Here is a 27,041-nt window from a genome sequence, read left to right as displayed (position 1 = left end):
CGCCTATCGATTAAGCTCCCAGAGCTCCCGCGCCATCGATGGCGTCTTGCACCCATCTCCCCGCCTCTCTCGCCCTGCCTCGGACGGCACCCTGAAATGACTTCTGCACGCGCGCCCACCAGCCCGCCGACCGACGCCGACGAGCCCACGCCTGTCGCGTACGACCCTAACGACCCGTTCTGGCGCGAGACCGAGACCGAGGAGGACGATGATGACGACATGGAGTTTATCCCGGCGGAGGACGGCGAGGACGAGGGTGATGACGACGTGGATATCAGTTTCCATGGTGAGGGGATTGGAATGCGGGGGAGTGTGGCCGCTGACGGTGTGTAGATGCTGCCGAACACCTCAGTAGTCTGAGCGGGGTGGAGTTGGTGTTTGAATCGACCAATGATGAGGACGACGACGATGACGACGAGGAAGATGAGGACGGCGAGGGCGAAGAGGAAGAGGAGGAGGAGGGGGCTCGTCGCCCGGTGTACATCACCCGCGACCAGATCATGCAGCTGCTCGGCCACGCGGGCCTGGGCCGGATCTTTGCGTCGGACTTCACGACGCGGGCGGCGGCGCGACGCGTGAGGATAGACGATGACGACGAGGAGGACAGTGATCCGGGCACGGGGTATGATGCGGTTGGGCCCCGGAGCAGCCGACGTGCACGCCGTGCGCGGGGCGAGGCTCTGTACGAGAAGGTGCCGAGCGAACGCGGCCAGGAGGTGATGAACGGCGGGCTGTTTGGATCGAGTGCTCGGACGGAGGACACGCTGAAGAGGAAGAAGAGGCTGGCCTACAACATCATGCGGAGGGAGCTGGGCCTGGGCGGTGACGGACGCCAGAAGAACGCCACCCACTTGATGAAGCAGGACCTCATCCCCGAGTCTGTGGCCGACACCATCATCCACTACAACGCGCGGTGCTACTCTGGCCAGTTCTCGGACGATGGTAACTTCTTCTTCTCGTGCGCGCAGGACTTCCGCGTCAGGATGTACGACACGTCGAACCCGTACGACTGGAAGTACTACAAGGTGGGTGGCGAACTTCACTCACCACACTCAACGCTGACGTAACACAGTCCGTCATCTACCCGTACGGGCAGTGGACAATCACAGATGCCTCACTTAGCCCGGACAACCGGTTCCTTGCGTACAGCTCTATTCGCAGTGTAGTGTGTCTGGCCGGCACCGATCCCGCCGACGAGTCGGAGCCAAACCTGCTCGACTTTTCGCATCTCGGAAACAACGGCGCCCCGCGCGGCTTCCACACGTACTTTGGCATCTGGTCGATCCGCTTCTCCGGCGACGGGCGTGAGATTGTGGCCGGCACAGGCGACAACAGCGTCTACGTGTATGACATCGAGCGGCGCCAGTCGGTGCTGCGCATCCCCGGGCACGAAGACGACGTGAATGCCGTCTGCTTCGGCGACTCGCAGTCGCCGCACATCCTCTACTCGGGCTCGGACGACACGACGCTCAAGGTGTGGGACCGGCGGTCGATGGCGGACGGGCGCGAGGCGGGCGTGTTCCTCGGGCACACCGAGGGCCTGACGTACGTCGACAGCAAGGGCGACGGGCGCTACGTGCTCAGCAACGGCAAGGACCAGACGGCCAAGCTGTGGGACCTGCGCAAGATGATGAGCAAGGACAAGGCCGACCGCATCGACCCCAACGCGTACACGACGCGCTTCGAGTACCGCTCCAACGCGTACGACCCGGCCGACTTCCGCCCGCACCCGCACGACTGCTCGCTCGTCACGTTCCGCGGCCACAAGGTCCTCAAGACGCTGATCCGCTGCCACTTCAGCCCGCCCGGCAGCTCGGATAGCAGGTATGTGTACAGCGGCAGCTACGACGGCAGCGTGTACATCTGGAACCTGGACGCGACGCTGGCGGGCAAGGTGAATGTGCTGGCGGCGACCAAGAACAGCCGGCCGCGCGACCCGGAGCTGCTGGCCGAGACGTACGACTACTGGGGCCGCAACGGCGGGAACTGGATGACGTGCGTGCGCGACGCGAGCTGGCACCCCAACGCGCCGCTGATCGCCGGTGAGTCCGAGGTCAAGTCAGAGTCCGCGTCTTGTGCTAACGCGCGCCAGCTACGTCGTGGAACGGCTGGGGCACGTCGCAGGGCACGTGCACGGTGCACAGCTGGAACGACGGGGTGCAGGCGGACGAGGCGGAGCCGCGGGTCGGGCGCCGGGTCAACGCGCAGCTGCAGCATGACGAGCGGCTGTACCGGAGCGCCGAGGCGGGGCGGTCGCGGCGGCAGCCCGCGTGGTTCGACGAGTGGGAGGACGACGATTGACATGATCGCTCGCGCGCGTAGACGCAGACGCAGATGGGGAGATGGGTATATAGGGGCACGGTCTGGGAGGGGTGTTTATAGCTGGGTACATATCGAATTAGACGCTATTGTTCTGGTCCTAGTTGATTGGCATGTGTATAAGAGGGGTGTTGGTAGCTGGGTATATATCGAATCTAGACGGAGTCCTGGGTCGATTGGCATGCGTGTATAAGAAGGGTGTGTCCTAGTCGATTGGCATGCGTGTCTACTACGAGGGATGTTATAGCCGGGAGCCTAGATATATCGAATCATGTCAACCAGCACTATCAACAATCACACGTGCAGTCTCAACGCAAAAGGCTGGCCACGCATCACAAGTGCGGGTATCGAATTGGTATATCAAACTCCTGCCGACCCAGTGTCCGTGTTGTACAGATTCCTCGCCCGCGGCGGGCACATGCTCTATCTGCCGGCACCGCTGCGCCAAAGTACTGCCGGCCGCCCCTCGGGTCCGGCGGCGGTGGTGGAAAGCCCCAAGCGGGCTGCGAATGCGTGTGTGAGGCGTGCAGGCGTCTACGAGCCGCCGACCAGGATGTTGTTGACGGGGATGTGCACCAGCTTGACGATGTAGCCGATGACGCCTGGGGGCGTTAGTAGGTGCGCTGTTCAGGTGCGATGGGAGGGGAGACGGCACGCACCCATGATCAGGAAGCCGATGCCGACGGCCTGCGAGATGCGGATGAACTCCTTCTTGTCGGGCTCTGGGGCGGGTTAGCGGGCAGGCGGGCGCGGGCGGGCGGCGCGCGTACTCGTGCAGCGGTTGATGAACAGCGTGCCCTCCTTGAGGAACTCGGCGGGCATGCTGCGGGCTGTTAGCGGGCGGTGGGTGCAGCGCGGGCAGCGCAGGGCAGGGCGGGCGCGTACTCGGCAAACTCCTTGACGTTCTCCATGGCGGCGGTGGTGGAATTGGGCGGGTGGGAAGGTGTCGAGAAGAGTGTCGAGAAGGTGGCCGTGGAAAGTCGCGCTGGGTGTCGAGCACGGAGGCGACCGAGGCCAGGTGGTGTCTTGCGGAGTGCGCACGGCCGGCGCGCGGCAAGCCCAGATGCGCCGCAGCCCTGGCTGGAAGCTGAGACTCCACCGCCGACTGCGACCTCACTGCGCCGACCCCCCCGATCCAACACGATCCCACACATCCCGCACTGTGCCCGCCAGGTTTGTCTGCTTGCACTAACCGCAGCCCGCCCGTCTGTGTCTGCACCCGTGTCGCGCACCACCGCGCCGCCCGCGCCCGCGCGCCACCGCATCTACCAACACCCCCAGCAGCGCGTTGCGCGTCGCAGCCCTCTCCTTCTGTTCATCGTTCACCGTTCATCGTTCGTCGTTCATCGCTGGGAGCGCGTCGGCGCGATTCGCTGGAGGACCTGTAGCAGCAAACACGGCGCATTGGCACGCGAGACAGCAGGAGCAAGCGTAGTCAGGCTGCACGCCCCGTCTTTCACCTCTCACCATTCTTGTATCTTTCCACTCCTCTTGCTTTGGGCATCTTTCGGCTCTCTTTGCTGCACCGGCACTGTACGTATTCCTCGCTCACGCGCCGTCGTCTTGCATGCTTTTACTCGGCCTCGAATCCATCCTGTCTGCGCCCTATAGCTCGCTGATTCGACCGCCGCCCACAGACTGCATGTACTAAGCCCTTGATTGGCACTTCCAGTACCTACAAGCGAATCAAAAGAACTCCTGGAATCTACTCTGCACTCACTGAACATCTTACTTGACTCACGCAGCAAACATGGCCGACGACGATAGCTTCGACATCGACATCTACGGCGACGACTCGTACCAGGACCCGGCCCAAGACACCGCCCAAGACACCGCCCAAGACACCGCCCTTCCCGACGCCAACCCGCCCGCAAACACCGCCGACTACAATGCCCCCACACAGGAGAACGCGCCTGCCCCAGCAGCCGCCGCGCAGGACGGCACAGTCCAGCAAAGTGCGAGCACCGCCGCGCAGGACGGCACAGTCCAGCAGATTGCGAGCACCGGCGGCTCCGGCCACGATGTCCATAGGCAGGCACCGCAGCAGCAGGGCACGAAGCGAAAGCAGGGCGAGGACGACGACCGCCCAACCGACCCAGGCGCCACCGCAGCCCTGATGATCAACGACCTGAACTGGTGGATCAGCGAGGAAGACATCCGCGGATGGGCCAACCAGAGCGGCTGCGAGGACGAGCTGAATGAGATTACATTCAACGAACACAAAGTTAATGGTAAGAGTAAAGGGTAAGCAGTATCAAGCGCAGCTTCGAAATCTGGACTAACTGTATCACAGCCAAGTTTACATCATGTTACAGTCACCGCAGGCTGCCACTGCCTTGAAGCACCAGATCGAGCAGCTGTTCAAAGACCAGGCGCATACGAAGAAGCCCGCCGCGATATTCAACCCTCCACACCACAACCCCTTCAAGACACTGCCCAAGGACGTCCCTGCGCGTGATAAGAACCGCAACGACCAGCAGCCGGGAGGTTTCAACCGCGGCGGCGGCAACTTCAATCGCTTCAACAACAGAGGCAACTTTAACAACAGGGGCAACTTCAACAACCGCGGCGGCATGGGCTACCAGAACCCCACCGGCAACATGGGCGGGCAGATGGGCGGTTACGCCGGCCAAGGCGGCATGCAGAACTTTGGCGGCAACCCCATGATGGGCGGCGGCAATTTTGGAGGCGGCTTCAACCGCGGCGGCAACATGATGGGCGGTGGCATGCGGGGAGGCATGAACAACCGCGGCGGCCGTGGCGGAATGGGGATGAACAACATGGGCGGCGGCATGCAGATGCCCATGGGCGGGAACATGATGATGGGAGGAGGGATGATGGGCGGCGGTATGAACATGCCGATGATGAACGGCATGGGTACGTCAAGCATCGCGTTTTTTCAATCACGTTTGCGCAAATACTGACCATCACAGGAGGCGCAGGCTTCGGCGGCCAACCCCAGTTCAACCCCGGTTTCTTCCCCAATCAGCAGCAGGGCGGCAACGAGCACTTCAATCCTCACGGCGCGAAACGGCCACGGCCAGAGTAGGATTCACCCACGTCGCCCCGCAGACTGTCAGGTCTAGAAGTCATGTAAGCGCAAAAGCAACATGGCCCATATATTATCTTCGGGCAACACCTCAACAGCGTCCAAACCCATGGCAATCTCGGATAGGTGAGCGTCTTGGGTTTAAAAAACGCAGAGCCCACGCCCGACTCAAGCTTCGAGCCGGCTCGGAAACCAACACCAAAAAAACGGACTCGATGTCACAAGCCACGAAGACCGATGACTGGCCTGGCGGATGACTTCCTTGGCTGTCACCTTTATTTTGGTATAAGGCGTCTGGCGAATGCGAACATTGTTAGAAAACGACTCTCTCTCCATTTATATTGTTGCCGTCCAGAATTCTTGTTGTTCTGGACCATGTATAACGTAAAGCTTTGTCACGGCGGCGGTGTTGTTGGCAGTAGTACATACTTGTAATCACTTCCAGCCTTAGCATTTCTTGATGTTTCTCATTTCCGCTCGGATAGTTCTTGAGCACACATAGAGCGCTTGAACAAGGGCTAACCCTGACAGACACGGAGGCGCGGAGTATGTGTCGCCATTCACCAATCTAACAAGTACATGGTACAGCATCGCCGAAATACACTCGAAAGCGCGCATCCCAGTACTCCGGACTGCAAGCATCACGGCAGTAAAATCACACTTGGTGGAAAAACCGCACTGGCTAATATGGCTAAAGGCCCGCCGGCAGCCTCGGGACCTGCATATGAAGTGCGACCGGGGTCGCGGGACGATCAGACGGCCACCCACAACGCCCCCACCGCTCGCCGCTTCTCCACACCTCATGCCACAGTGCACGGGAGACACACACGGCCGTAACTGGCGACCCCGCACGCAGCCTTGCACTCTATCGCCAAGTGCGAACGGCAGGGCACTTCATCTATTCGGTGCTATCAAGGGGCGTGTTGAATACGCTTTGTGCTGCGTCGATATTTCGCCGAGATGACGCCCGCCCGCGACAGAGGGGAGGGGAGTTGCGTGCGCGTGGCAAGACGAGGTATACTATATAGTGTGCTGCTATAGCCGTTGGGCTTGGGCTGTACACACCACAGAGTCCTGATCATGACGCGCTATTCTTCTGGCTTGGTGCTTGCGGGGGCTTTGCTCCAGGGCGGGTTTGTCGCCGGGCAAGGTACGTACCCATGGGATGGTCTGGTGGGAGAGTGTAGTTGCTGACGCGCCCAGCACTGCCGTCGGGCAACGTGACGCCCGTGACGTGCCCCTCGAGCGCAAAGTTCTCCGCCATCTCGGCGAACACGCACTTCGCGGGCATGAACCCCGGGTGGAATCTGGGCAACACGCTGGACGCGGTTGAGACGGTACGTACACTCATACAACCACCCATGCGCGGCTGATGCGTCGCAGGAGGGGTCGTGGAACAACCCGCCGGTGGTGGCGTCGACGTTTGACGATATCAAGAAGTCCGGCTTCAAGGGCGTCAGGCTGCCTGTCACCTGGGCGTATCACTACAAGACGCAGTCGCCGGACTGGACGCTGGATCCCGTGTGGCTGCAGCGCGTGTCGGATGTGCTGGATCAGATTACGTCGCGGGACTTGTATGTGATTACGAATGTGCACCACGATAGCTGGACGTGGGCGGACTACACGCAGGCGAACGCCAACGTCACGGCGATTGAGGAGAGGTTCTACAAGACGTGGGTGCAGATTGGGCAGAAGCTGGCGTGTAAGGGGGAGAAAGTTGTAAGTTTACTGATCTTCTGGCCTGGACTACAGGGCTGACACGTGCAGGCGTTCGAGTCGATTAATGAGATCCCCGGCACGACCGAGGCGCACGGCCAGCAGGCCAACCGGCTGAACACCATCTTCCTCGAGGCCATCAACCAGTCCGGCGGCTTCAACCCGAAGCGCGTCGTCAACCTCGTCGGCAGCCGCCAGGACGGCGAGCAGACGGCGCTCTACTTCCAGCCGCCCGACACCACAAAGTACAAGAACCCCTGGGGCATCCAGTACCACTACTACTCGCCCTACGACTACATCTTCAACGCCTGGGGCAAGTCGACCTGGGGCTCCGACGCCGACAAGGCCACGCTCGAGACCGACATCGCGCGCGTGCGCAACAAGTTCCCCGGCGTTCCCCTCATCATCGGCGAATGGGCGGCGTCGCCTGTGGCCACCGAAACCGCAGCCCGCTGGCGCTACTTCGACTTCTTCGTGCGCACGGCGGCGAAGTACAACACCTCGACGGTGCTGTGGGACAACGGCGCCGACTTCCTCAACCGCGCGACCAAGCAGTGGCGCGACCCCGTCGCCCTGGCCATCTACCTCAACGCGCAAAAGGGCGTTGTTAATGCACTACCCGATAGCACGACTGACGGCGCTGCGACGTCGCAGTTCAGCTCCGCGTACATCTACCACAAGAAGAACACGACGCTGGGCGACAAAACCCTGCCGTTTTTGTTCAACGGCAACACGCTGCAGAAAATCTCCGTCGCGGCCACCAACAAGATCCTGACCAAGGGCCAGCACTACACCGTCGCGGGCGCAAACATCACATTTAAATCCACCTTCTTATCTACGATCCTCACCCCCACCAGCCCTACAGGCTCGCTCGCAAACCTCACCCTCGAATTCAACCGCGGCGCCGCCCTGACCGTGGATATCCTGCAATACGCCACGCCCGTACTCACACGCACCACCTTCCCCCTCCCCGCATCCTCCTCCGACCTCCTGATCCCGATAACCTGGCAAGGCCAGAACCGCCCCGCGACGATAAAAGCGGTGCGCGCCGACGGCACCTTCCTGTTCGATTCCTGGACGACGGTGCTCGGGCCGCTGCAGCAGGGCAGGATGACGTACGGGGTGTTTGACTGGGATGCGAATAACGTGATATTGCGGGCGAGTGCGGTGGATGCGATTAGGGCTGCGGCGCAGACGGTTAAGTTTACGGTGGAGTTTTTTCCCAGGGAGGCGGGGAATGTGGTGGAGTTTAGTGTTACTGTTTAGGGGGGTGTTCAGGGGGAGGTGCTTGTGCGGGGGGAGGGGGGGATAGAGTGAATGCATTTGAGTTGGTTCTGCGTGTCTGGAAGTGTGGCGCTTGCTCGACGTGCAGATTTTCTTGCTGTGCAGATTCCTTGCTGTGGAACGACAAGGCATGTGCTGTAGTTCGTCGAATTCGCGTTGGTGCCTTGCAGGATGTGTCTAGACTGCCATCTATCAGACCAGACGTGTACATCCCGTCACAAACCTCCGCATAGCAAATCCTACAAGACAAGAGTCTGTACATGCCCGCAAGCACCGATGAAAAGCCAGCAGTCATGCCTACTGCTCTGCATGCCGGTGATCAACCGACAGCCACAATCTCCTCGCCACAGTCTCTGGCTACGAAGACATAGCACTGCAACTCACTCTATCTTCTCATTGGTCAGAAGTCGTGCCGATACTCCATCGGCGCGTGTTCTCCACCAAAAACACGCAGTGCTCGTTGTGCCGGATTGCGGATCCCGTAAATGTACGCTAGTACCAACACTAAAATGCGAGATACTTCCTCTTCCAGCAGCGCCCCACTTTGGGCGCCCGAGATGGTCGGTAGCGGTGCCTGCGAAGTGCATACTTAGGCACGACAGCGCAACAGAGATCCATACAGCCGTTGAGTAGCAGCAAATTCAAACCCCTTGAAAAAGCCCCGTCAAGCCCGTCATTCTCCTTTTACCAAACCTCTCAATCCGCACGTCGCAATGGCAGCTACCCAGAAAAACCCCGCCGAGCTCGAGAAAGCCAGAGCCCTGGCCCACGTGCCCTGGTGCGAGGAATATGAGAAAATGATCTCAGGCATGCTGTACTGGCCCCCCTAACCCCCTCTACCCATACATACTAATCCCCCCAGCTACGCCGCCTCCGCCCCAGACCTGACCGCCGCGCGCTACCGCGCCCGCGCCTTCGCCCACGCGTACAACACGTACTTCCCGCCAGCCACCCAGGACCCCAGCACGGGCTTCGACGTGCTCGCCGCCACGCGCCAGGAAATGCTGCAGGGCATCATCGGCCGCCTCGGCGAGCACGTCTTCATCGAGCCGCCCTTCAACATCGACTACGGCTGCAACATCACCCTCGGCGCGCGCTTCTACGCAAATTTCAACCTGACCATCCTCGACTGCAGTTTAGTTACTATCGGGGCCCGCTGCATGTTCGGCCCCAACGTGAGCATCTTCGCGGCGACGCACGAAACGGGTGTTGCGAGTCGGCGCGCGGATGTCGAGTACGGGCGGCCCGTGGTGGTCGGGGATGATTGCTGGGTTGGCGGCGGTGCGGTGATATTGCCGGGCGTGACGATCGGGAGGGGGTGTACGGTGGGCGCGGGCAGTGTGGTTACGCGGGATGTGGAGGATTTTTGCGTCGTCATGGGGCAGCCGGCGAGGGTGGTGAAGCGCGTGGAGGAGGTTCCTGTGGAGTTTTTGGAGGAGAGTGGGTAGGGTGGTGGGATGGGGGGTTGTGGTTGTTGGAGGGAGATGGATGGGTGGATGAGTGGAGGCGGGTTGTGGAAGCAGTGCTTGGAGCTGCATATACCTGTTGATCGACGTGGACGTCAATTGAACAGGGTGAGTGTGCGGAGCAATTCATGGCAGCATGGGCGCCGAGTCGTACCTAGTCACGCAGTGCTGTGTGGTGATAGGACAGTAGAGTTATGGTGTAGACTACATGCCATGGGTACTCACACATCCCAGCAATGTGAACATCAAACCGAAAGGGTTCCTGTGTTGAGCAATTGAATAGTGGCATGGGTGGAGAGTCTCACCAGTCACGCAGTGTTGTGGTGCAGGAGGTGCCGGTGGTAGAGTGGGCTAGTGCTTGAAGGAAGTAGATGAGAGTGACTAAGTCGAACTGCAGACTGGTGATGCTTATAGATCTGCAATCTGTGGGTACTTAAAACATACCACAGCGTGAATACACTAACAGGGCTCGTGCCGATCAATTGACGGCGTCCCCTCACAGCAACAATTCATCCACGGTCACCAGTACGAAGAACGGATGATGGCAGCTTGAAATTTTTGGGCAGATAGGCTACATGCTGCTTGCAGGCCTTCCGCCAGCCGAAACCGTGCGGGATATACTAAAGTCGTAGACAGCACACGTGCCCGAAATGTCATCCCGTCATGCCCAACGCCGGTCACCCATAATCATGCCTGAGGGGATTTACTCCTCGTCCTCCTCGGCGGCGTCGTCACCACCCTTGTTGGCAGCGGCGGCCTTCTTCCTCCTCACGCGACCGGGGCGGCCGCCGCCGAAGGGCGAGGTGAGCGCGAAGTCAATGTGCTTCTGGGAGTCGAGGCGGACCATGAACGAGGGGACGTTGACGATCTGCTTGCCGACGCTGTGACTGTTAGCGTGCGTCTTCACAACAACGCAGGGCTGCATACCGGATGTGGCGCTGGCGGATCAGGACACGGGCGTGGTGGATGGACTTGGCGAGGCCGAGCTTGTACACGCAGGTCTGGAGACGGCGCTCCAAGAAGTCCTCGATCTTCAGGGCCAGGACGTAATCGAGCTTCATGCGCGACTCGTCGAGGACACCGACACGGACGAGACGGCGGATGAGGGCGTTACCCTCGAAGAGGCGCTTGGGGTCCTTCTCATCGAGAGTGAGGAGCGAACTGCGGGTGTCAGCATTTCGTGCGCACCAGCACAACCACCGCGAAGACTTACCGGGCAGCACGACGGATCTTGGAGAGAGTGAGCTGGACGCGCCACACTTCGCGCTTGTTGCGAAGTCCAAACTCGCCGACGAGCTTGAGCTCAGTGTCCCTGTTCCTCCATTAACGACGAGTCCCAGACGTAAGCGGAGCAAGCTCGCGCTCAGTGGCCGTGGGATGTGAATACGTACAGACGAGCGGACTCGAAAGGACGACGGGGGACGCTGTACGTCTTCGAGTAGGAACGGGGCGCCATTGTTGTTGTCGTTGATCGGAGGAGAAAGTTCGCTGGTGTTCTGAGAATTAGAAGAGCACTGTGCGTGCACGGACGCACGTCCTCGTCTGGGCCAATGGCAGGCGCGGCGCGGGTGGACCGCTAAGCGAACGCGCAACCCACGAGTCTCGAAATTCCTCCCGACATCTCGAGAACCTCCAACACCAAGACTAACCGCCAAAACACACAGTCACAATGGGTCACGCAGCCGGTCTCCGCGCGGGTACGCGCTATGCGTACGTTGAGCAGCACAGTGCAGATGGCGGCCGCTGACAGTCCGCAGCTTCTCCAGGGATTTCAAGAAGAAGGGAATGATCCCTCTCTCGACCTACCTCAAGCAGTACAAGGTCGGTGACATCGTCGATGTTGTTGCCAACGGTACGCCCCCGGAACTGCCCTAGTCGCGGCTCGAAACTTATGCAACGCAGGTGCTGTCCAGAAGGGTATGCCCTACAAGGTCTACCACGGCAAGACTGGCATTGTCTACAACGTCACCAAGTCGTCCGTCGGCGTCATCCTCCACAAGCAGGTCGGCAACCGATACATGGAGAAGCGCATCAACGTCCGCGTCGAACACGTCCGCCACTCCCGCTCGCGCGAGGACTTCCTCAAGCGCGTCAAGCTCAACTTCGCCAAGCAGCAGAAGGCCAAGGAGACCGGCGAGAAGCAGCAGATGAAGCGCCTGCCCGCGCAGCCCCGCGAGGCCAGGACCATCAGCCTGAAGGACAACAAGCCGGAGAACATCACACCGGTGGCCTACGAGACAACGATCTAAGCGGAGACAGTGGCTAGTCAGGTGTCAGCACAGGCAAAATGGGAACGGATGGGCAACGGCGTGGTTTCTCGGATCTCAAACTTTTTTCTTCTGCACCTTCACCAGCATGGAAGCGGCGAATTACGGTGCAGACATGGTGTGCCAACATGGCTATGAGTTACCCCTCACGCCAATGAAATATCATCCTCCAGTCCCACTCCATACCAAATACCCATGAACATCAAAGCTGGCGTGTTTTTGTGATGTCCGAACTTGCAGTGTGATATGTATCATGACGATACGTGATTTGTTATACAAGAGGCAATTGCAACGTCTTGCAGGCTAGCATACTGTCCACTAACATACACAACCAATGTCTCGTTCATAGTCTGCAGCGACTTCATTCCATGTTCGACACAAGTAGTCAGGATGAGATAGGTATTCTATTCAAAGCCGTAACTACACACATCCCCCTCCTGCCATACACAACAAGTAGATTAAAAAATAAGACAGACAAAGGTAAGCATGTACAATAAAGCGGTATAAAGGGTGAAACATCTACGCAAAAAAACAGCAAAAGGCAAGTACCCTGAGAAAAGGAGAATCCAAGGAGACCGTCTTGGAAGTCCGTATCCCGTGCGCTTTTCCGTCTTCTCGACGCTCAGGCGAGAGTTATATGAGATCTGCCCGCATATGCTAGATCCAAACGTGAGTGACAAATGAAACAATAAAGAAGGGTATGAACGGTGCGACTTGGAGTGACATATCGAGACGGAGGTCGTGTCGGCTTGTGCAGGAAAATATAAATGGGTCGGTCGGTGTATGGGGTCCTAGTAGTGTCGCAGGTCGGAAGGGAACTGAGTTGTGTTAAATCACAATATCGTGCAGCCGCCGCTCTTGTCCTTGCTTGTCTTAACCTGCAGTGCAACACGGGCGGCTTCTGTGAAAGCTTCGTTGACGCCGCGGTTCTTCATGGCGGAACATTCTGTCACATGATTAGTCGTGCATTCATTCACCAGAGCGTCTCTTCATACCGAGATATCGCAGGGCCTTGATCTTCTCAGCCACACGGAGACCCTCCTCGTAGTCAATGCATGGCTTCTCTGGCTCCGCATCCTCGGCGTCATCGTCTTCGCGCTTCCTCAGATCGCACTTCAATGCGACCAGAACGAGCTTAACATTGGGGCAGTTCTCGGCGATTTCGCCGACCCACTTGGTTTCGACGTTCTCGAGAGAGTCTGGCGAGTCTACGGAAAAACACAGCATGATAGCATGGGTGTCATCGTAGCTGAGAGACCGTAGCCTATCGAATTCCTCTTGCCCGGCGGTGTCCCACAAACTCAATTCGACATGGGTGTTGTCGATGTAGATATCTGTCAAGTTGGTCAGTCGAGCAATCCTGCAAAGCCCACACACAGGAGAACGAACCATGGACGTAGTTTTCTAGACACGTGTTAGTGAAGTTGTGCATTGACATATCTTAGTCAGGCTTACCAAATACTGTAGGCTCGCTGAGGTCGACCGCGGTTAGTCTGGCGCGCATATCAGGGGCGCATCACTCACTATACTGTTGGGAAATATCTACGATGCCGGTTAGCGACCATTTGCCATGACCAAGCTGCTTTTCAGAATAACATACCCTCTTGTAAAGACGTTCAGTAACGAGGTCTTGCCGCATGCGCCGTCGCCGCTGTTAAATGTCCGTTAGCCCGCTTCAATGGGTCCGACTGCCCGCCCAGCCCAGCTTCCCCCCGTGCACAGGGCAGAAACGTACAGAAGTACCAGCTTGCGCTGCACCGATTTTGTTCCACCGCACATAGGCATGGTCAAGACTAGGAGGGAGGCTCGGGGTGCAATTCGGTTCGTTGTCGGTTCTGGGAGGCGTGCGCGCGCGCAGTGGTGACACGAGCGTCAACGTTGATCGTAAGAGGTGCGGAGGCTGGAATGTCGTACACCAAGCAGAAGCCAGCGGGGTGATGAGGAGTGCAGAGTGAGGTCGGAGGCGTTCCAACGCAATGTCTTTGGTAGCGATGGGGAACCGGCGATCGAGAACCAGCGTTAAACCTAATTGAGGGCCGAGTCAGCGACGCCTCCGCCAGCCTGGCCGCTCTCCACCACGTCTCGGCCGGAGCGAGGCGCAGTGCATTTGCTAGCACGGCGCCAAATGGACAAATGCTTGGGTGAAGACTTACGACGGTCTGTACAAACAATGGTTCGAAGAATTAGCGATGTTGCATGCACAAATGGGGCACGGAGGAGAGGAGCTGAAGGGAGACGATGTTTAATGAGGACAATCAGCCAGCAGTGAACGGTGCCTGGATCATCGCAGCCAGCAGCCAGCGGCAGGTGCTGCTAACCAATGCTGGCAGGAGCGTCAATACACTTTGTGATGCTGTGCCGGCGAACAACCGAGAAGGCTGGGGACTCCACAAGGCACGTTACTGTATGTAACAGTTGGGTGGCTCGCTATTCACATGCAGCGTCAGATAAGTCGGGCGCAGACAGGGCTGCGTTTGGACTGCACTCGTCGCAATGCCACGTCCTGTCAGCATTGCAGCCTGAGGATTGCAGTGCAGCGGTGGCGGGTACGGAACAGCAAGCCGCGCAGCATGCAGTCCATTTCATGATACCATTGCCTGTGAGAGCCACTGTGAAAACGTTGTTGACATGCACTTGAATGCAGGCAAGGGTATGGCTTCGATGCGGCGCGAAGCTCCGAGCTAGCGCGCCCCACCACCGCGGGGACTGTCCACAGTCTACCGCAGGCAACACCGCGTGCTAGACAAGTAAACCCACCTCTACCTCCACAGCAACCACAGAATCGATCGTAAATCAACTAGTACCGTGCTGGCATTATAGGTACAGCTTCACACACGCGAAATCACGCCCTCCGACGCCCAACGACTTCGCCAACCTTAATAACTGTCGCGCTACACCATGTCTGACGATGATGATTTCATGCAGGACTCTGGGGAGGAGGAGTAAACCACATGAACCTCCACCTCGCTACCCAGGCTGATGGCGACGCAGGTACGACTTCGAGTACGAGGACGACGATGATGAGGAGAGTGGCGATGTCGACATTGAGAACAAGTACTACAATGCAAAGCAGCTCAAGGTCGACGACCCGGAGTCGGCGATAGACGAATTCCTGGGGATGCCCGCGCTGGAGGAGGAGAAATCAGATTGGTAAGGCGGTCATAGAACAACCCGCCTTTGCGACCGGCGCTGATGTGGATGTAGGGGATTCAAAGGCCTGAAGCAGGCCATTAAGCTCGAGTTCAAGCTGGCGCGATATGACCAGGTACGGCGTGTGCAGTTGCGATTTTGGGCTCACCTAACGTCAGTATAGGCTGTAGAACACTACAAAGAGCTCCTTACATACGTCAAGTCGGCTGTCACACGCAACTATTCCGAAAAGTCGATCAACAACATGCTCGATTTTATCGAAAAGGCCGCTGAGGACGCCGAAGCGTACCGTTGCATGGAGAAGTTCTATGCCTTGACCCTGGACATCTTCCAAAGCACCAACAACGAACGACTATGGCTCAAGACGAATATCAAGCTCGCAAGGCTGTGGTTGGACAGAAAGGATTATCGTCAGTTGACGGAGAAGCTCCGCGAGTTGCACAGGACATGTCAAAAGGAGGACGGTACAGACGACCCAAGCAAAGGCACATACTCACTGGAAGTCTATTCGCTGGAGATCCTTATGTATGCGGAGACTAGGAACAACAAGCGCTTGAAGGTTCGTATCGCCGCCTTAATCGATCAGAGGCGCATGGTCAGCTCACCATCTGCAGGCACTGTACCAGCGAGCGCTTAAAGTCAAATCTGCCGTTCCACATCCCAAGATCATGGGTATCATCCGAGAATGTGGTGGCAAGATGCACATGAGCGAAGGCAAGTACCATTTTTCCGAGACACGGGCTCGGCGCTAATGCCGCATAGAAAACTGGAAAGGGGCGCAGAGTGACTTCTTCGAGAGTTTCAAAAACTATGACGAGGCTGGTTCGCTGCAGCGGATCCAGGTCCTGAAGTATCTGGTGCTTGCAACCATGCTGTCGGGTTCCGACATCAACCCGTTTGACTCGCAAGAGACTAAACCTTACCAAAATGATCCCCGCATCTCGACCATGACTGACCTTGTCAATGCGTACCAGCGCGAGGACATTCATGAGTACGAGAGGATCTTGCAGAACAACCAGGACCTGCTACAAGACCCATTCATCGCCGAGAACATTGATGAGGTCACGCGCAATGTACGCACGAAAGCCGTCATTAAGCTTGTTGCGCCCTACACACGCTTCACTTTGGCGTTCATCTCAAAACAACTCAAGATATCCCTTCCCGAAGTCCAGGAAATTGTGGGGTTCTTGATCGTTGACAAGCGGTTGCACGGGAAGATCAACCAGCAGAACGGAACGGTGGAGGTCGAGAGTGGTACCGACATGGGCCGGGTACAGGCGATGAAGGAGTGGAGCGACGCCATTGGCTCATTGTGGCAGGCGGTTCTCAACGATGGCGAAGGCTTCAAGTCGGACGAGAGCGGCTCACAGTTTGCCCCTACCCAAGGTGAGGTCGGTGGCCAGCGTGGGTCCTGGAATATGAATGGCTTGGGATCTAAATCAGGGCGGCCGAAAGGCAAGGGCCCTGCGGGACGCTTGGGAGTCTCGAGCAAAGGATGAGCTGCAGGCACCAGTCTGTGAGCGGTTCACAAGACGACCTGTGTCTGGGTATTCGGGAAGACCACGGGATGTGGTCAGTTACACATTACCGTCACTGAGGGCTTCACTACCTGAACAACTGAGACATGCGGCTTGGTTCCCCATAAGCACAGGTCAGGGTTGGACCAGCTGGTAGCACCAGGCGAAGGTACCCAGCACCTGAGCAGCGATTCACAAGCTGGCCTCTCAGTGAAGGCGGACATGTTCGGGTGCTCCTGCGCGCCTCCACCCCGTTCGGTCAGCAGCCAGCTTCTGTATGTAACGTTGGCCTCGTTTTCTCAAGTAACCAGCCAAGGAACCGAGTGTGCGGTCATAGCAGCCGCCCGCAGCCAGCGCCCCACTCTGTTTCGTGATGCGCGAATGGCAGTGAGCACCCGTGACGCAGTGACTTTGACCGTCGCCAGCTGCTGAACAAGCACCGAACCAACCCTGCTGCGGCTTCCCTGTCGGCGGCAAGCCGGCTTACAAGCGTCAAGCGAGCAGCAGGCGACGAACCGCGGGCTCGATGGTCAGAAGGCGGCCAAAGCTGCGTCGGTTTGCGTTCTGCCCTGGCTCGCTTGCGCGTGGGGGCCACGGCAACGACAGGCTTTCGCGAGTCGGACAGTTCTTTTTCCTGCAGCATCGGCGCCACATTGCTGCGAGCGAATGATGCTATGCAGGAGTCGACGGCGACAGGGGCAGCCAAACGCGCGGTCATCGGTCTGGGCGTGTGTGAGACGATGTGAGAATTCACTTTTTCCTCGAGCAACAGGGGTGCGGGCTCTCCATGATGCTCTACGACTGCATTCCACGACGTAACACAGCGTGATCTCTTCCCCTCTACTGCATGCACTACCAGCCTCACGCTCCGCAATTGATCCGGCGAGCGGCGCTGGCAGAATGCTACTCTTCAATCTCGTGAGGAGGCCCGTTCGGTGAGACTGTGGATCGGCTGTGGATGGCGACCAAGTATAGAGATGGAGAGTCATTTGGCAAGCCCGTGTCGCTCCGTGAGAACTACTAAACGAGACGAAGCTTGAGGCGGTATCACGGCCCCGCTGGAGGGTTATGTGCAATGTGCAATGTCCAATTGCCGGCTGTGTGAATCCTCTGCGTGCTGTCGGCAGTGCCTCGTCGAAGGCAGCCATGTCTGCTTTTCTTTTGCTCGAGGTTGCCAGGCGCTGGTGGTGCCGCCCTTGAGGGTAGGAATTCCCTCCCTCTTGTACGCCGTCACGCTCGCCCTCTCCTCCCTCCGGTTTCACTTGAGGCAGCCCCATCGCTCGATGTGCATGAGGCGTCCCTCGCACTGACGAGATCGATATTGTGCTGCTGCCCGTCTGCCAGGCTCCTGGTGCAACAGAGAGCCGCCGTTTCAGTCGGCCAGGAGCCCGTGTGTTGCAGAGGGCTCTTGTACCTGGCCGAGCGAATTCCGCCAGCACGCGGCCAAGAGCGCTCCTGTCTCTCCCAAATAGCTGCGTGCCCCTGGACGCCGGTAGGTATCACAGCAACGACCAGCATCCAGCCCGCCGCCGCGGATCACTGCACCTACTAAAAGACGCTGCCGCCCGCTGCTCCAAGGAGCTCGTGGACGACTGCTGCTGAGCGCTGAACGCTGAACCCAACTCGCCTTTGCGTGCCGCCGAGTCTGTCGTGCCCTCCTGCATCCAATTGCCCGCCCTCGCCGCCAGTCACGCCGCCACCCGTCGCAATCTCGCACCACAGAGGGGGAGCAGATAACATCGCCAGCACACACACACACACTCATCCTCGTCGCCGCCTCATACTCACCATGAGTCGCCCGTCGGTGATGACGGGGGGCTTCCACCCGCACGGTGTTGGTCATGGTCATGGTCATGGTCACCACGCCCATCATGGCGGCCACTACGGGGTTCACGCACAGAGCGCCTACGGCAGCGCGACCCACCCAGGCTTGCCGTTTGGTCGGCCGCTACCAATCCGCGCCCCGGTCCTCCCTCCCGCCTTTAACCACCAACACACTGGCCAGCACCAGCACCAACACCAACACCAGCACGGCCGCCCCGCCACCTTCAGCATGGCGGACCCCGCATTCATGACCACAGAAGAGGAGCATGCCTACATGCAGAAGCTGGCCAGCGAATATGAGCCCGAGGCCACCGTAAGTCCGCGTCTGCAGCTGCGCTGCTGGCTGAATCCGGCAAACTGACCGCTGCCAGGGTCCGCTCGTCGGCGAGCGCCAGAGCAGCGCTGCCATCACCACCCAGTATGCCAACGCCGATGAAGTCTATAGAATCAAGACGGCCGCCCTGCCCGGCAAGTACGCCTACTTCCGCACCTGCCGCGGCGACGGCCACTGCGGATGGCGAGGTGAGTTTCGCGTGTCTTCTTGGTCGCTGCTTTCGGCTAACATGCCCAGCTATTGCCTTTACGTACTTTGAAGCCCTGGTGCGCGTCGGCGACGGCCAAAGGTTCACAGATGAAGAAGGCCGCCTCATCTCCATGGGCAACCTGCTCGACAACATTGGCTACTCACGCGACATCTGGATTGACTTTGCTGATGAGGCCTTTGAGCTGCTGCGCAAGCTCGGCCACTCGGTCGACGCCATGGATGGCGCTGCCGCCGACATCTTGCTCCAAGCTTTCAACGACATGAATGTCTCCCTGGCCATCATCACTTACTTCAAGGCAAGTCTGCATCGCCCTCCACCGCGTAATGTCGCTAACATAGGCAGCTCCTTGCCAGCGCCTGGGTCCAGAACCATGCAGAGGACTACAGACACTTTGTCCCGATGGGCGATGTCAAGGCATACTGCGCCAACAACATCGAGCCAGCACAGTGTGAGGCTGACAACATCGGTATCGCTGCTCTCGCCGATGCACTTGTCAAGCCCGCTGGCTTCGGCCTTGAGGTCTGGTACCTTGACCGCTCCCCAGGCGAGGAGATCAACCGCAGCTACTACGCAGAGCCTACGCTGCCAGGCTCCCCCATGCTGAGGTTGCTTTACAGGCCGTAAGTGTGCCTTCCATCATAGGAAGATTCATTCGCTGACCTCTTGCGCTAAGTGGCCACTACGACATCCTCTACAAAGCCGAAGATGTCCCCTCGCCTATTCATCACCAGGCTGTCGCCCCTCAAGCACCACTTCAGGTCAACTTCACCAACTACGCAGATGACTATCTGCCCCAAGCCTCCAATTTTGGCGACGTTATGAGTATGATCCCTGGCATGGGCCGTCAAGGCCTGGGAGGATGGGCATCACTCTCATACGACTGCAATCCGAGCCCTGCATCGCAGTCTCAGGCTACGCCTATCTCGCCTTTCCCAAGCGCATCAATGTCTGCGCCTCCAATCACGAGCTCGCTAGACTTCGTCACATCCATCCACAGTACTCAAGCGCCTCAGTACAGCGCGCCACGCCATCACAGCATACAGCTTGACCAGCCTCCGATCACGCTTCCGATGCATCCCGCACCACCGCCTCCACCACCTGTCAGCGTGGAGAGGACTGTGCCTTTGGCTGTTGAAAGTGGCGGGCCCTTCCGGCCGTCGATGTATCAGCTGGAGCCAGGATTTGGATTCTCAAATCAAGCGCAGCCATTCCAGACTTCCATATTCCGCAAGTACGTATATCCAAGCATGCGTGGTATTGCTGGCCTAACAGTCAACAGCTCACATTTCAATACGGCGCACTTTTTGAATCCTGACTTCCAACCCGAGGAATGGTGTCCGGATGGAGAGTATGCGACAGGCAACAAAGGCCGTCACAAGCATCCGTCCTAGTGATCTTTCCCTTGCAACACTTTGTACACACTTCTGCTCTCCTGGAGGTTCATTCCGATATCTTAGCGACTACTAGCGTCGGCGTTCATCGAGCTTGCGATTGCTTTCGTTTGCGACCTGCATTATCATCCGCATTGCTTCAACACTCACGACGACGCACGATCAACGATACCATTGTTAATCACTTCTCGGAACATTACTCTGCTTACTCTACTCTTGCATATGCAAAAGCGGTGGTACTATTGGGTACCAGAACTTTTGACCATACGGCGGCATACATCATCTCTTCCTGGCATTATCTACAAATCAAACTTTTGGGCGGAATCCTCTAATACTGTTCTCGTCTCCAGGTTACATCGCAAGCTGTGAGGACCTACGACCGTGACGAATACCGAAGACTATCAACCTCAGGGTACCGACGTTAGCGTTGATCATCGTTATGATTTGCGTTCCTTGGAGTTTATCACCCGCCTGTTCTCGTCATCCCAATTGGACATATCTACTCTGCCCTTGCAGCACACACGCAAGAGCACACAAACACTATTCGGTATCCACAGTTCTCTCCAATCGAACCCTGCTCCTCGAAACTCCCTCCCTGGTGCGGAGACAATCTGGGCTCATTTAGCGCGAAGTCCACCAACAGATTGACACCGTGCCATGATCAGGCGCTTCGTGCCGAGCGATCGGAGCACCACAGGGCACACATGCTCGTGAGCAAATGCGGCACTCCCGGCACACAGACTGGGCGTCGATATCACGAGCACAAGCAAACATTAGGTAGAAGAAGGAACTGTATAAAAACAAACAAAATGAGGTATCTCACGATTCCCAGTTCTCTACGTGATCCCATGTGATTTATCCATCCCCTGTCGTGCTCTCAACCTTATGTTCCGCGAGTCGTGAGTTCGTCAGATGCTGAAGACTTTATTTCGCTGAACCCTGTATGCTCCACATCTACAATTGCATCGCAAGGCTCCATACCTGGTCCTCACAATCTCATAATTCGCCCGCCCGCTTTGACGCAAACGCTTACCGCGGCGTTTCCCAGCATCCCTCGCGTTCCCACAAAACCACCCGTAAACCTATAGAACTCTTGATAAGATGCCCCTCTCCCGTCCCCGAGCGTTTTCCCGCCGTCATGACGACTTTAGCTCCCGCCGTTCCCGCCGCTGCCACTGTTGCTGCCACCTCTGCCACTCCTGCTGCAGGATCGAAGCGGCAGCCGCATGATCAGCTCCGCGTGCTAGCGGGCGCGCCGGTGGGAAAAAGCAAATCTGGCGAGGTACCAACGGAGCAGCAACGCAGGTACGATCGGTTGACGTGCGCGATGAGTGTGGAGAGGCCGACTCGGATGAGACGTTAGACGTGCACCGAGTTTCTGGTCAGGCGCTGTGAGAGAGAGAGGGGCAATGGAGAAGAGGATTCATGATCGGCAAGTGGTGGGGTTTGGATTTGAACGCCCTGTCCTGGACGCTGCGCGCTCATGCAAGTTGATGGCGACGAGTATGCTATCTGACTGTCTGGTCTGTCGGCCTTCGACGCAGCTAGAGTGCGTCCTGCACCAGTTCTCACACCGCTGTGTTGCACTCGCTGGATGTGGAAGCGATCGCCGCCGCAGCGTCGTACAGCATCGAACCTCCTCACTTCCTCCCGCCAACCACTCAGAGCGATTGCACGAGGGCTTTTGCTCTACCGCGGGCCGTCGCACGGCAGCGCTGCATCGTCGAGCACGTCGTTGGACGGACTTGCCGTTGAGAAGGCCGCAGCATCTGATACCTTGTTTGTCCCGCAGTGCAGCAGTTGCGAACCCGAACGTGACGTTGGACGTGGCGTGTCTTGTACACAGTCGTACAGCGCCATTACCCCACTTTGTGGGCTGTTTGATATCGTGCCAGCTTCGATGGTGTTTTGAGGAGGCTGTCTGTGCTAGCGTGCAGCTCAGGCGCCGTGGATTCATTCTGACGAGGCTCCGCGGAGAGGTGTGGGATGACCGGTGAGAGATACATGCAATTACAACATGGTCTGGAGCACCGATATCGTCCTTCAGTCACGCAAGGGCCCTGACCATATGTGGTTCCACAAATAGGCGTGGTACAAATCTTGCAGCTCAGGCGCTCAAAGGCGATCGGCCGAGGGAACCGAAGCGCTCACCATCTGCCTCACTTTTCTTATTCCATCGTATCGATGCGCAGTCGATGAGTAGTTCATGCGACTAACTCCGTCTGCCGTGGGGTTTATGACTCGACATTGTCGTCGCCGTCGTCCATCTCCACGTCAGCGCTGGTGGATCCAGATTTCTTTTTCGATTTTGAACGACTGGCGCGACCCGTGTCCTTCTTTACGATGTTTTCTTTCCCTTCACGCAATTCCGCCAGCTGAGCAAATGTGACCTTCTGAATGCGCTGCAGGCTGGCAAGCTGTTTCTTCAGCTCTTTGACTTCATCTTCCGACGCGTCAACGGCGGTCGGTCGCTCTGCCTCCTCCTCGCCATCCTGACTTGAGGCCGCGACCTTAGCTGCTGGAGCACTAGCACTCTTAGACGCAGGAACCCATGACTCCAACTCTGCAAGACTCTCTTCCAGCATGCTAGCGGGGAAGCTAGGATGGGTAAGGGCCTCCATAGATGAACTCGTCTTGGCGGATCGTCTTTCTGTAGCTGTTACAGCCGGAGTGTTCACTCTACCGGTAAATTGCATGCTCAGGTTGTAATTCGAAGGGACCAAGCCACTGCTGCTACCTGTCAGGCCTGCATCTTGTTTCGGCTTAACGATTGTCTGAACTTTGAAGCGAGATTCGATAGTATGCGAGAACCCGGTGGGACGCAAGAACTGCAGGTTTGCCACGGGCCCAGGCAAGTTGAGCAAGGTAGAAAGATAGTTGCTCTTCGCAATGTCCCACGCAGCAATTTTACCGCTGCTGTGACCAGAAAGAAGAGTTGTGCCATCCCAGCTCAGACTGAGACTGAGTGTCCCACCGAGCTTCTGCGAATCCGCACCGAACCTGGTCTTTGGTGGAGGTTGCACCGGTCGATGTGAGGCTGAAGTGTCTCTTAAGATATCGACTGATGCCGTTTTCTGGATGTCATCGTAGAAGTCTACTGTCTGTAGACTGCCATCGGCGTATGCAATAAAACAAGCTCGATCGGCTGGATCCAGGGCTACTGCTGTGGGTGTTTCTGGTAGAAGGTATGTACGAAGCGCCTGTCCGTTCTGGTAGTCCCACACAATAGCCGTCTTGTCGCCTGATATTGATACTGCAATGTTGGCGGTGCTGGAGCTGTGCCCGCATGCTATAGATGATATGGGTCCCCGGTGCGTTGACAGAGTATGTACAGGCGAACGCGAGGTATCTGGTGAGAAGGATAGGATCGAAGGCAGCGCCCATACGTGAATCATGGCGTCTGAAGAGCCAGAAAGGAAGAAATTCGAGGAAGGATCGACAACGAGAGATGTCACAGGCTGCAGGTGCGATGTGGATGTAGAGACGAAACGACCGGAACATATCTATGCCATATATTAGCACTACGAGCCTATATACGCATCGTGAGGCATAACTGACCTCCCAAGCCAGCACTCTTCCACTTTCTGCGCCCAGCAGCAGTACTGTATCATGCGCCGCGAGCGCAATGCTGTGAATCCTCTCGGGAAACGCCACAACAGCTTCTTGGTTGCCCTTTTCCCGGCTGTACACATGAACGATCGCTTTTTCGGTTTGCGCGGCGAAGATGTGAGTGCTGCTCAGAGCAATGCCGTTCTGGGCAGTCGCGCTCTTCTTGAAAACATGTCGCTGTGCCGCCAAAGGCTGATACTCGTGAATGAAGATCCCCTGGTCTTTTGTGACTCCGGTGTTGGGTTTCGTGCTGCCGGCTATGGCGGCCACAAATTGTTCGGTAAGCATGGCTGGTACCGTAACTTGTGGTTATCGTGAGCTTTCGAGCTGTGAGGCACTTTTCTAGGAGCCGAACTTTTTTGTGGAGCACTGCCGTTGATTGGCCCGTGCGTCGGCATTAGAGGACAGCCTCGTGCCCAACAACATTCGTCATCGACTACCTCTCGTGCACAACATTTCGTTGGTCATAGGGCTCGGAAGTCTGCTTTGGCATTGCAGAAATCCCTCCCAAACGGTGACGATGAAGAACTTCGAATAAGACTACTGCACCCAGGCACATCCAACCAGACTTCGCGAGACCTTTGTAGAATCCAACCCATCTTCATAACCGATCAATTTTCCACGAAAGAGCCGAGATAGGTTTGACGAACAGATTTTTAGAGCTGAAAAGTCTCACATCTCGGACTCACCATATGTGGAAAGATGTGTAGGTTTAGCAGGTATCTTGCCGATCACAAGGACGTCCAGCGGCATATTGTTAACGGTCTAAAGTGAGGCGAATCGGAACATGTGTAACTTCGTTACACAGATCTTTCGGGGGTTTGGCCAAAGAGATGTCTTCCATCCTCCATGTGAACAACTCGTACCCTAATACCTCCGTGGCACCTTCTTGAACTGATGTCGTTCTACTGCTCATCTCGAACCAGAATGATAGTAGCGTCAAAGCACTGGATGGCGCTATGAAACTCGACGATTGTTCAATGGAAGCGTGCCTCATTCAATTGTGAGCATGGGGCACCCCGGTAAGTATACCAACTGATCTAAGGGACTTCTCATTGATCCTAAGACTGGCGATACCTCCGTACAAGGTCGATGGGTGAGCACTGTTAAACAAAATTGATTTGTCGTTATCCACATTGCAATTCCTGGGATTCTTGCGTATGACATCGGACCAGTCAAGGTCAACGATACTTAGACAATAGTCACATCTCAATTTCCAAATCAAGCAGATTATCCGATTGAGCCAATCTCGGCTAGAAACACCTGGGACTACAACGAGCACCGCGTTTACCACGCATTGATGGAGAATGCACATTGGGATCTGGACGCAGTGAATCGCCAATCGTACAACAGCGAGTCTGGAAGATCGACAAGTTCCGGTGTCGTTCAACGGAGAGCCTAAACTTTCGTTTATGGGAATGTAAGGTCTGGCGATGTCAGTGTAGAATGATCGTTCGGCAGCAGTAGCGCGCTTGCCACTGTGGCCCGGAGCGTTCCCCACCCGTTGCCTCTGTCACTTCTCATCTTTGTCAATGACCATTGTTGAAGCGTCCAGCCTCAAGTCTTTACAACGCCGAAGTGCTACACAAAGCAGCTCGTGATGTCTCTGTAGGAAGCCGTGTCCTCGAACACGTCCAAAGCCACGAGCCGGATCTCGGAATCACTGCCTCGCTGCGACTCCTCCGGAGGGAATCCACGCCACCAATGATGTATCTGTAAAGTCGAGCAGATGATGTGACTAGTCTTTCTCCGGGTTGTATCAAGGATCCTCCGTAAGCGGCATGAGTGTATAGTCGGTAGTCAGGCGTCCTCTCTGTCGAGATCGAGCCTAAGGTCTTATACAGGCCATGTAAGGCTGGCAGTGTGCATCCGCCTTGGATTTAGCCTAGATCGCGTTGTACATACAGGTCAACATTGCCATGCAGTATGCACTGCTTACCTTACGAGAAGCATCCTTGATCATATTCGCGTGGGTGGTTTTATTTGTATAAATCGCAATATCGCAAAGAACCTTGAAAATTAGATCAGCACTTGACGGCAGTGACACATCCATGTCCGGGAATGAAGCCTATAGTTCAGGGAACGAACTCGGCCAGATATCTATCCCGGCTGCGCCAGGCACAGATATGCCGCCTCTGGTGTTGCCTGCTGGGCGCGGAGGTGGCTGCGTTACATCAGGGCCTTTTCAGAACAGTACGCTAAACGCCATCGTTGACCTGGCGTGAAGACTGACCGCAACAGTGAGCGTCAATCTTGGCCCCGTGCTCCTGCCCCCGGTCGACGGCAGTATCATCTCCAATGGCGATGGCTACGCGTACAACCCATGCTGTCGCAAGCGCGACCTCACTGAAGCCATAAACCAGCAATACTCCAACGTCTCAGCAATCGCTTCCAACATCCTGGCGCACGACAACATCGGAGGCTTCCAACTGACAATGCAGGGCGTGCCGGGCACAGGCAGCGTCGGCATCCACGGCGGCGGCCACTATTCCCTGTGCGGCGACCCGGGCAGTGACTTTTATATTTCCCCTGGAGACCCGGTGTTCTACCTGCACCACGCGCAGGTCGATCGAGTGTGGTGGATCTGGCAGAACTTGAATGCTGAGACGGCAATTGGCGAGCAGGGCATCTCTGGTACAGGGACGTTTCTGAATGAGCCGCCAAGCGCAAACACAACGCTGGATACGCCGCTTGACATTGGGTATGCTCGGGATGGTGTTCTGTCGATGAAAGATATAATGAGTACTGCAGCCGGGCCGTTCTGCTACATCTATATTTGATTAGTTGATCATGTTAATGCTCAGTAAGTCAAGCTACAGACTTGAGTGGTTATTGCTGAAAGGCGTCCGGAATGATAGGCATAGCAGTTGGTTAAGTGAGTGTTTTTGCCAGTACAGGCGAATG

General features: G+C 57.1%; 13 protein-coding genes across 13 annotated transcripts; 9 read left to right on the top strand and 4 right to left on the bottom strand.

Moving 5' to 3' along the window:
• The first annotated feature begins 24 nt into the window (after positions 1–24).
• C7974DRAFT_233717 (WD40-repeat-containing domain protein) lies at positions 25–2,446 on the top strand. Its single transcript, XM_046137412.1, has 4 exons — positions 25–286; positions 334–1,025; positions 1,073–2,042; positions 2,093–2,446. Exons 1-4 carry the CDS (start codon positions 97–99, stop codon positions 2,299–2,301), a joined length of 2,061 nt encoding a protein of 686 aa, XP_045994893.1. The 5' UTR covers positions 25–96; the 3' UTR covers positions 2,302–2,446.
• Positions 2,447–2,853: 407 nt separating this feature from the next.
• Positions 2,854–3,230, bottom strand: C7974DRAFT_415623 (uncharacterized protein; the record flags this gene model as incomplete). The annotated part of the gene is made up of 4 exons (XM_046143911.1): positions 2,854–2,921; positions 2,979–3,041; positions 3,090–3,142; positions 3,205–3,230. 4 exons carry the CDS (start codon positions 3,228–3,230, stop codon positions 2,854–2,856), a joined length of 210 nt encoding a protein of 69 aa, XP_045994892.1.
• An 839-nt stretch (positions 3,231–4,069) lies between these two features.
• C7974DRAFT_415622 (uncharacterized protein) lies at positions 4,070–5,368 on the top strand (the record flags this gene model as incomplete). The annotated part of the gene is made up of 3 exons (XM_046143910.1): positions 4,070–4,563; positions 4,613–5,196; positions 5,253–5,368. 3 exons carry the CDS (start codon positions 4,070–4,072, stop codon positions 5,366–5,368), a joined length of 1,194 nt encoding a protein of 397 aa, XP_045994891.1.
• Positions 5,369–6,131: 763 nt separating this feature from the next.
• C7974DRAFT_340739 (endoglucanase D precursor) lies at positions 6,132–8,350 on the top strand (the record flags this gene model as incomplete). The annotated part of the gene is made up of 4 exons (XM_046139263.1): positions 6,132–6,518; positions 6,572–6,705; positions 6,752–7,087; positions 7,136–8,350. The coding sequence occupies exons 1-4, from the start codon at positions 6,449–6,451 to the stop codon at positions 8,348–8,350; spliced, it is 1,755 nt and encodes a 584-aa protein (XP_045994890.1). The 5' UTR covers positions 6,132–6,448.
• Positions 8,351–8,921: 571 nt separating this feature from the next.
• On the top strand, positions 8,922–9,816 carry C7974DRAFT_465047 (galactoside O-acetyltransferase; the record flags this gene model as incomplete). Its single annotated transcript, XM_046146282.1, has 2 exons — positions 8,922–9,182; positions 9,231–9,816. The coding sequence occupies exons 1-2, from the start codon at positions 9,082–9,084 to the stop codon at positions 9,814–9,816; spliced, it is 687 nt and encodes a 228-aa protein (XP_045994889.1). The 5' UTR covers positions 8,922–9,081.
• A 360-nt stretch (positions 9,817–10,176) lies between these two features.
• Positions 10,177–11,390, bottom strand: C7974DRAFT_399663 (40S ribosomal protein-like protein S9). The gene is made up of 4 exons (XM_046142429.1): positions 11,226–11,390; positions 11,048–11,146; positions 10,762–10,995; positions 10,177–10,715 (listed from the first exon to the last, which is right to left on the bottom strand). Exons 1-4 carry the CDS (start codon positions 11,288–11,290, stop codon positions 10,538–10,540), a joined length of 576 nt encoding a protein of 191 aa, XP_045994888.1. The 5' UTR covers positions 11,291–11,390; the 3' UTR covers positions 10,177–10,537.
• A 14-nt stretch (positions 11,391–11,404) lies between these two features.
• C7974DRAFT_399658 (ribosomal protein L21e-domain-containing protein) lies at positions 11,405–12,311 on the top strand. Its single transcript, XM_046142428.1, has 3 exons — positions 11,405–11,544; positions 11,592–11,686; positions 11,737–12,311. Exons 1-3 carry the CDS (start codon positions 11,504–11,506, stop codon positions 12,081–12,083), a joined length of 483 nt encoding a protein of 160 aa, XP_045994887.1. The 5' UTR covers positions 11,405–11,503; the 3' UTR covers positions 12,084–12,311.
• A 206-nt stretch (positions 12,312–12,517) lies between these two features.
• Positions 12,518–14,089, bottom strand: C7974DRAFT_233539 (small GTPase superfamily). Its single transcript, XM_046137411.1, has 7 exons — positions 13,837–14,089; positions 13,702–13,752; positions 13,626–13,643; positions 13,557–13,573; positions 13,491–13,505; positions 13,097–13,435; positions 12,518–13,047 (listed from the first exon to the last, which is right to left on the bottom strand). The coding sequence occupies exons 1-7, from the start codon at positions 13,884–13,886 to the stop codon at positions 12,935–12,937; spliced, it is 603 nt and encodes a 200-aa protein (XP_045994886.1). The 5' UTR covers positions 13,887–14,089; the 3' UTR covers positions 12,518–12,934.
• Positions 14,090–14,999: 910 nt separating this feature from the next.
• C7974DRAFT_435776 (PCI domain-containing protein) lies at positions 15,000–16,750 on the top strand (the record flags this gene model as incomplete). The annotated part of the gene is made up of 6 exons (XM_046145086.1): positions 15,000–15,043; positions 15,093–15,251; positions 15,306–15,366; positions 15,415–15,810; positions 15,866–15,965; positions 16,014–16,750. The coding sequence occupies 6 exons, from the start codon at positions 15,000–15,002 to the stop codon at positions 16,748–16,750; spliced, it is 1,497 nt and encodes a 498-aa protein (XP_045994885.1).
• Positions 16,751–18,839: 2,089 nt separating this feature from the next.
• Positions 18,840–20,528, top strand: C7974DRAFT_435775 (peptidase C65 Otubain-domain-containing protein; the record flags this gene model as incomplete). Its single annotated transcript, XM_046145085.1, has 6 exons — positions 18,840–18,905; positions 18,964–19,114; positions 19,164–19,432; positions 19,480–19,757; positions 19,811–20,368; positions 20,417–20,528. The coding sequence occupies 6 exons, from the start codon at positions 18,840–18,842 to the stop codon at positions 20,526–20,528; spliced, it is 1,434 nt and encodes a 477-aa protein (XP_045994884.1).
• Positions 20,529–21,666: 1,138 nt separating this feature from the next.
• On the top strand, positions 21,667–22,283 carry C7974DRAFT_378460 (uncharacterized protein; the record flags this gene model as incomplete). Its single annotated transcript, XM_046140410.1, has 2 exons — positions 21,667–21,833; positions 22,094–22,283. 2 exons carry the CDS (start codon positions 21,667–21,669, stop codon positions 22,281–22,283), a joined length of 357 nt encoding a protein of 118 aa, XP_045994883.1.
• Positions 22,284–22,762: 479 nt separating this feature from the next.
• Positions 22,763–24,425, bottom strand: C7974DRAFT_316417 (WD domain-containing protein; the record flags this gene model as incomplete). The annotated part of the gene is made up of 2 exons (XM_046138558.1): positions 22,763–24,031; positions 24,087–24,425. The coding sequence occupies 2 exons, from the start codon at positions 24,423–24,425 to the stop codon at positions 22,763–22,765; spliced, it is 1,608 nt and encodes a 535-aa protein (XP_045994882.1).
• A 1,763-nt stretch (positions 24,426–26,188) lies between these two features.
• Positions 26,189–26,917, top strand: C7974DRAFT_415613 (uncharacterized protein; the record flags this gene model as incomplete). Its single annotated transcript, XM_046143909.1, has 2 exons — positions 26,189–26,330; positions 26,379–26,917. 2 exons carry the CDS (start codon positions 26,189–26,191, stop codon positions 26,915–26,917), a joined length of 681 nt encoding a protein of 226 aa, XP_045994881.1.
• Positions 26,918–27,041: the final 124 nt, after the last annotated feature.

The sequence above is a fragment of the Boeremia exigua genome (genome assembly GCF_020726555.1).
Source record: "Boeremia exigua strain MPI-SDFR-AT-0100 chromosome Unknown C7974scaffold_9, whole genome shotgun sequence".
NCBI lineage: Eukaryota > Fungi > Ascomycota > Dothideomycetes > Pleosporales > Didymellaceae > Boeremia > Boeremia exigua.
This window is presented reverse-complemented; position numbering and strand designations above follow the sequence as displayed.

What these genes read in the sequence shown, in the direction of transcription:
- C7974DRAFT_233717 (XM_046137412.1), top strand. Translation starts at nt 97, where the DNA reads ATGACTTCTGCACGCGCGCCCACCAGCCCGCCGACCGACGCCGACGAG. An exon ending in CGTGGATATCAGTTTCCATG is followed by an intron (nt 287 to 333) that starts GTGAGGGGATTG and finishes GACGGTGTGTAG; the next exon opens with ATGCTGCCGAACACCTCAGT. An exon ending in CAACGCGCCGCTGATCGCCG is followed by an intron (nt 2,043 to 2,092) that starts GTGAGTCCGAGG and finishes AACGCGCGCCAG; the next exon opens with CTACGTCGTGGAACGGCTGG.
- C7974DRAFT_399663 (XM_046142429.1), bottom strand. Translation starts at nt 11,290, where the DNA reads ATGGCGCCCCGTTCCTACTCGAAGACGTACAGCGTCCCCCGTCGTCCT. An exon ending in CCTTTCGAGTCCGCTCGTCT is followed by an intron (nt 11,147 to 11,225) that starts GTACGTATTCAC and finishes ATGGAGGAACAG; the next exon opens with GGACACTGAGCTCAAGCTCG. An exon ending in AAGATCCGTCGTGCTGCCCG is followed by an intron (nt 10,996 to 11,047) that starts GTAAGTCTTCGC and finishes TGACACCCGCAG; the next exon opens with TTCGCTCCTCACTCTCGATG.
- C7974DRAFT_399658 (XM_046142428.1), top strand. Translation starts at nt 11,504, where the DNA reads ATGGGTCACGCAGCCGGTCTCCGCGCGGGTACGCGCTATGC. An exon ending in CGCGCGGGTACGCGCTATGC is followed by an intron (nt 11,545 to 11,591) that starts GTACGTTGAGCA and finishes GACAGTCCGCAG; the next exon opens with CTTCTCCAGGGATTTCAAGA. An exon ending in CGTCGATGTTGTTGCCAACG is followed by an intron (nt 11,687 to 11,736) that starts GTACGCCCCCGG and finishes TATGCAACGCAG; the next exon opens with GTGCTGTCCAGAAGGGTATG.
- C7974DRAFT_233539 (XM_046137411.1), bottom strand. Translation starts at nt 13,886, where the DNA reads ATGCCTATGTGCGGTGGAACAAAATCGGTGCAGCGCAAGCTGGTACTT. An exon ending in CAGCGCAAGCTGGTACTTCT is followed by an intron (nt 13,753 to 13,836) that starts GTACGTTTCTGC and finishes GACATTTAACAG; the next exon opens with CGGCGACGGCGCATGCGGCA. An exon ending in CAAGGCCCTGCGATATCTCG is followed by an intron (nt 13,048 to 13,096) that starts GTATGAAGAGAC and finishes ATCATGTGACAG; the next exon opens with AATGTTCCGCCATGAAGAAC.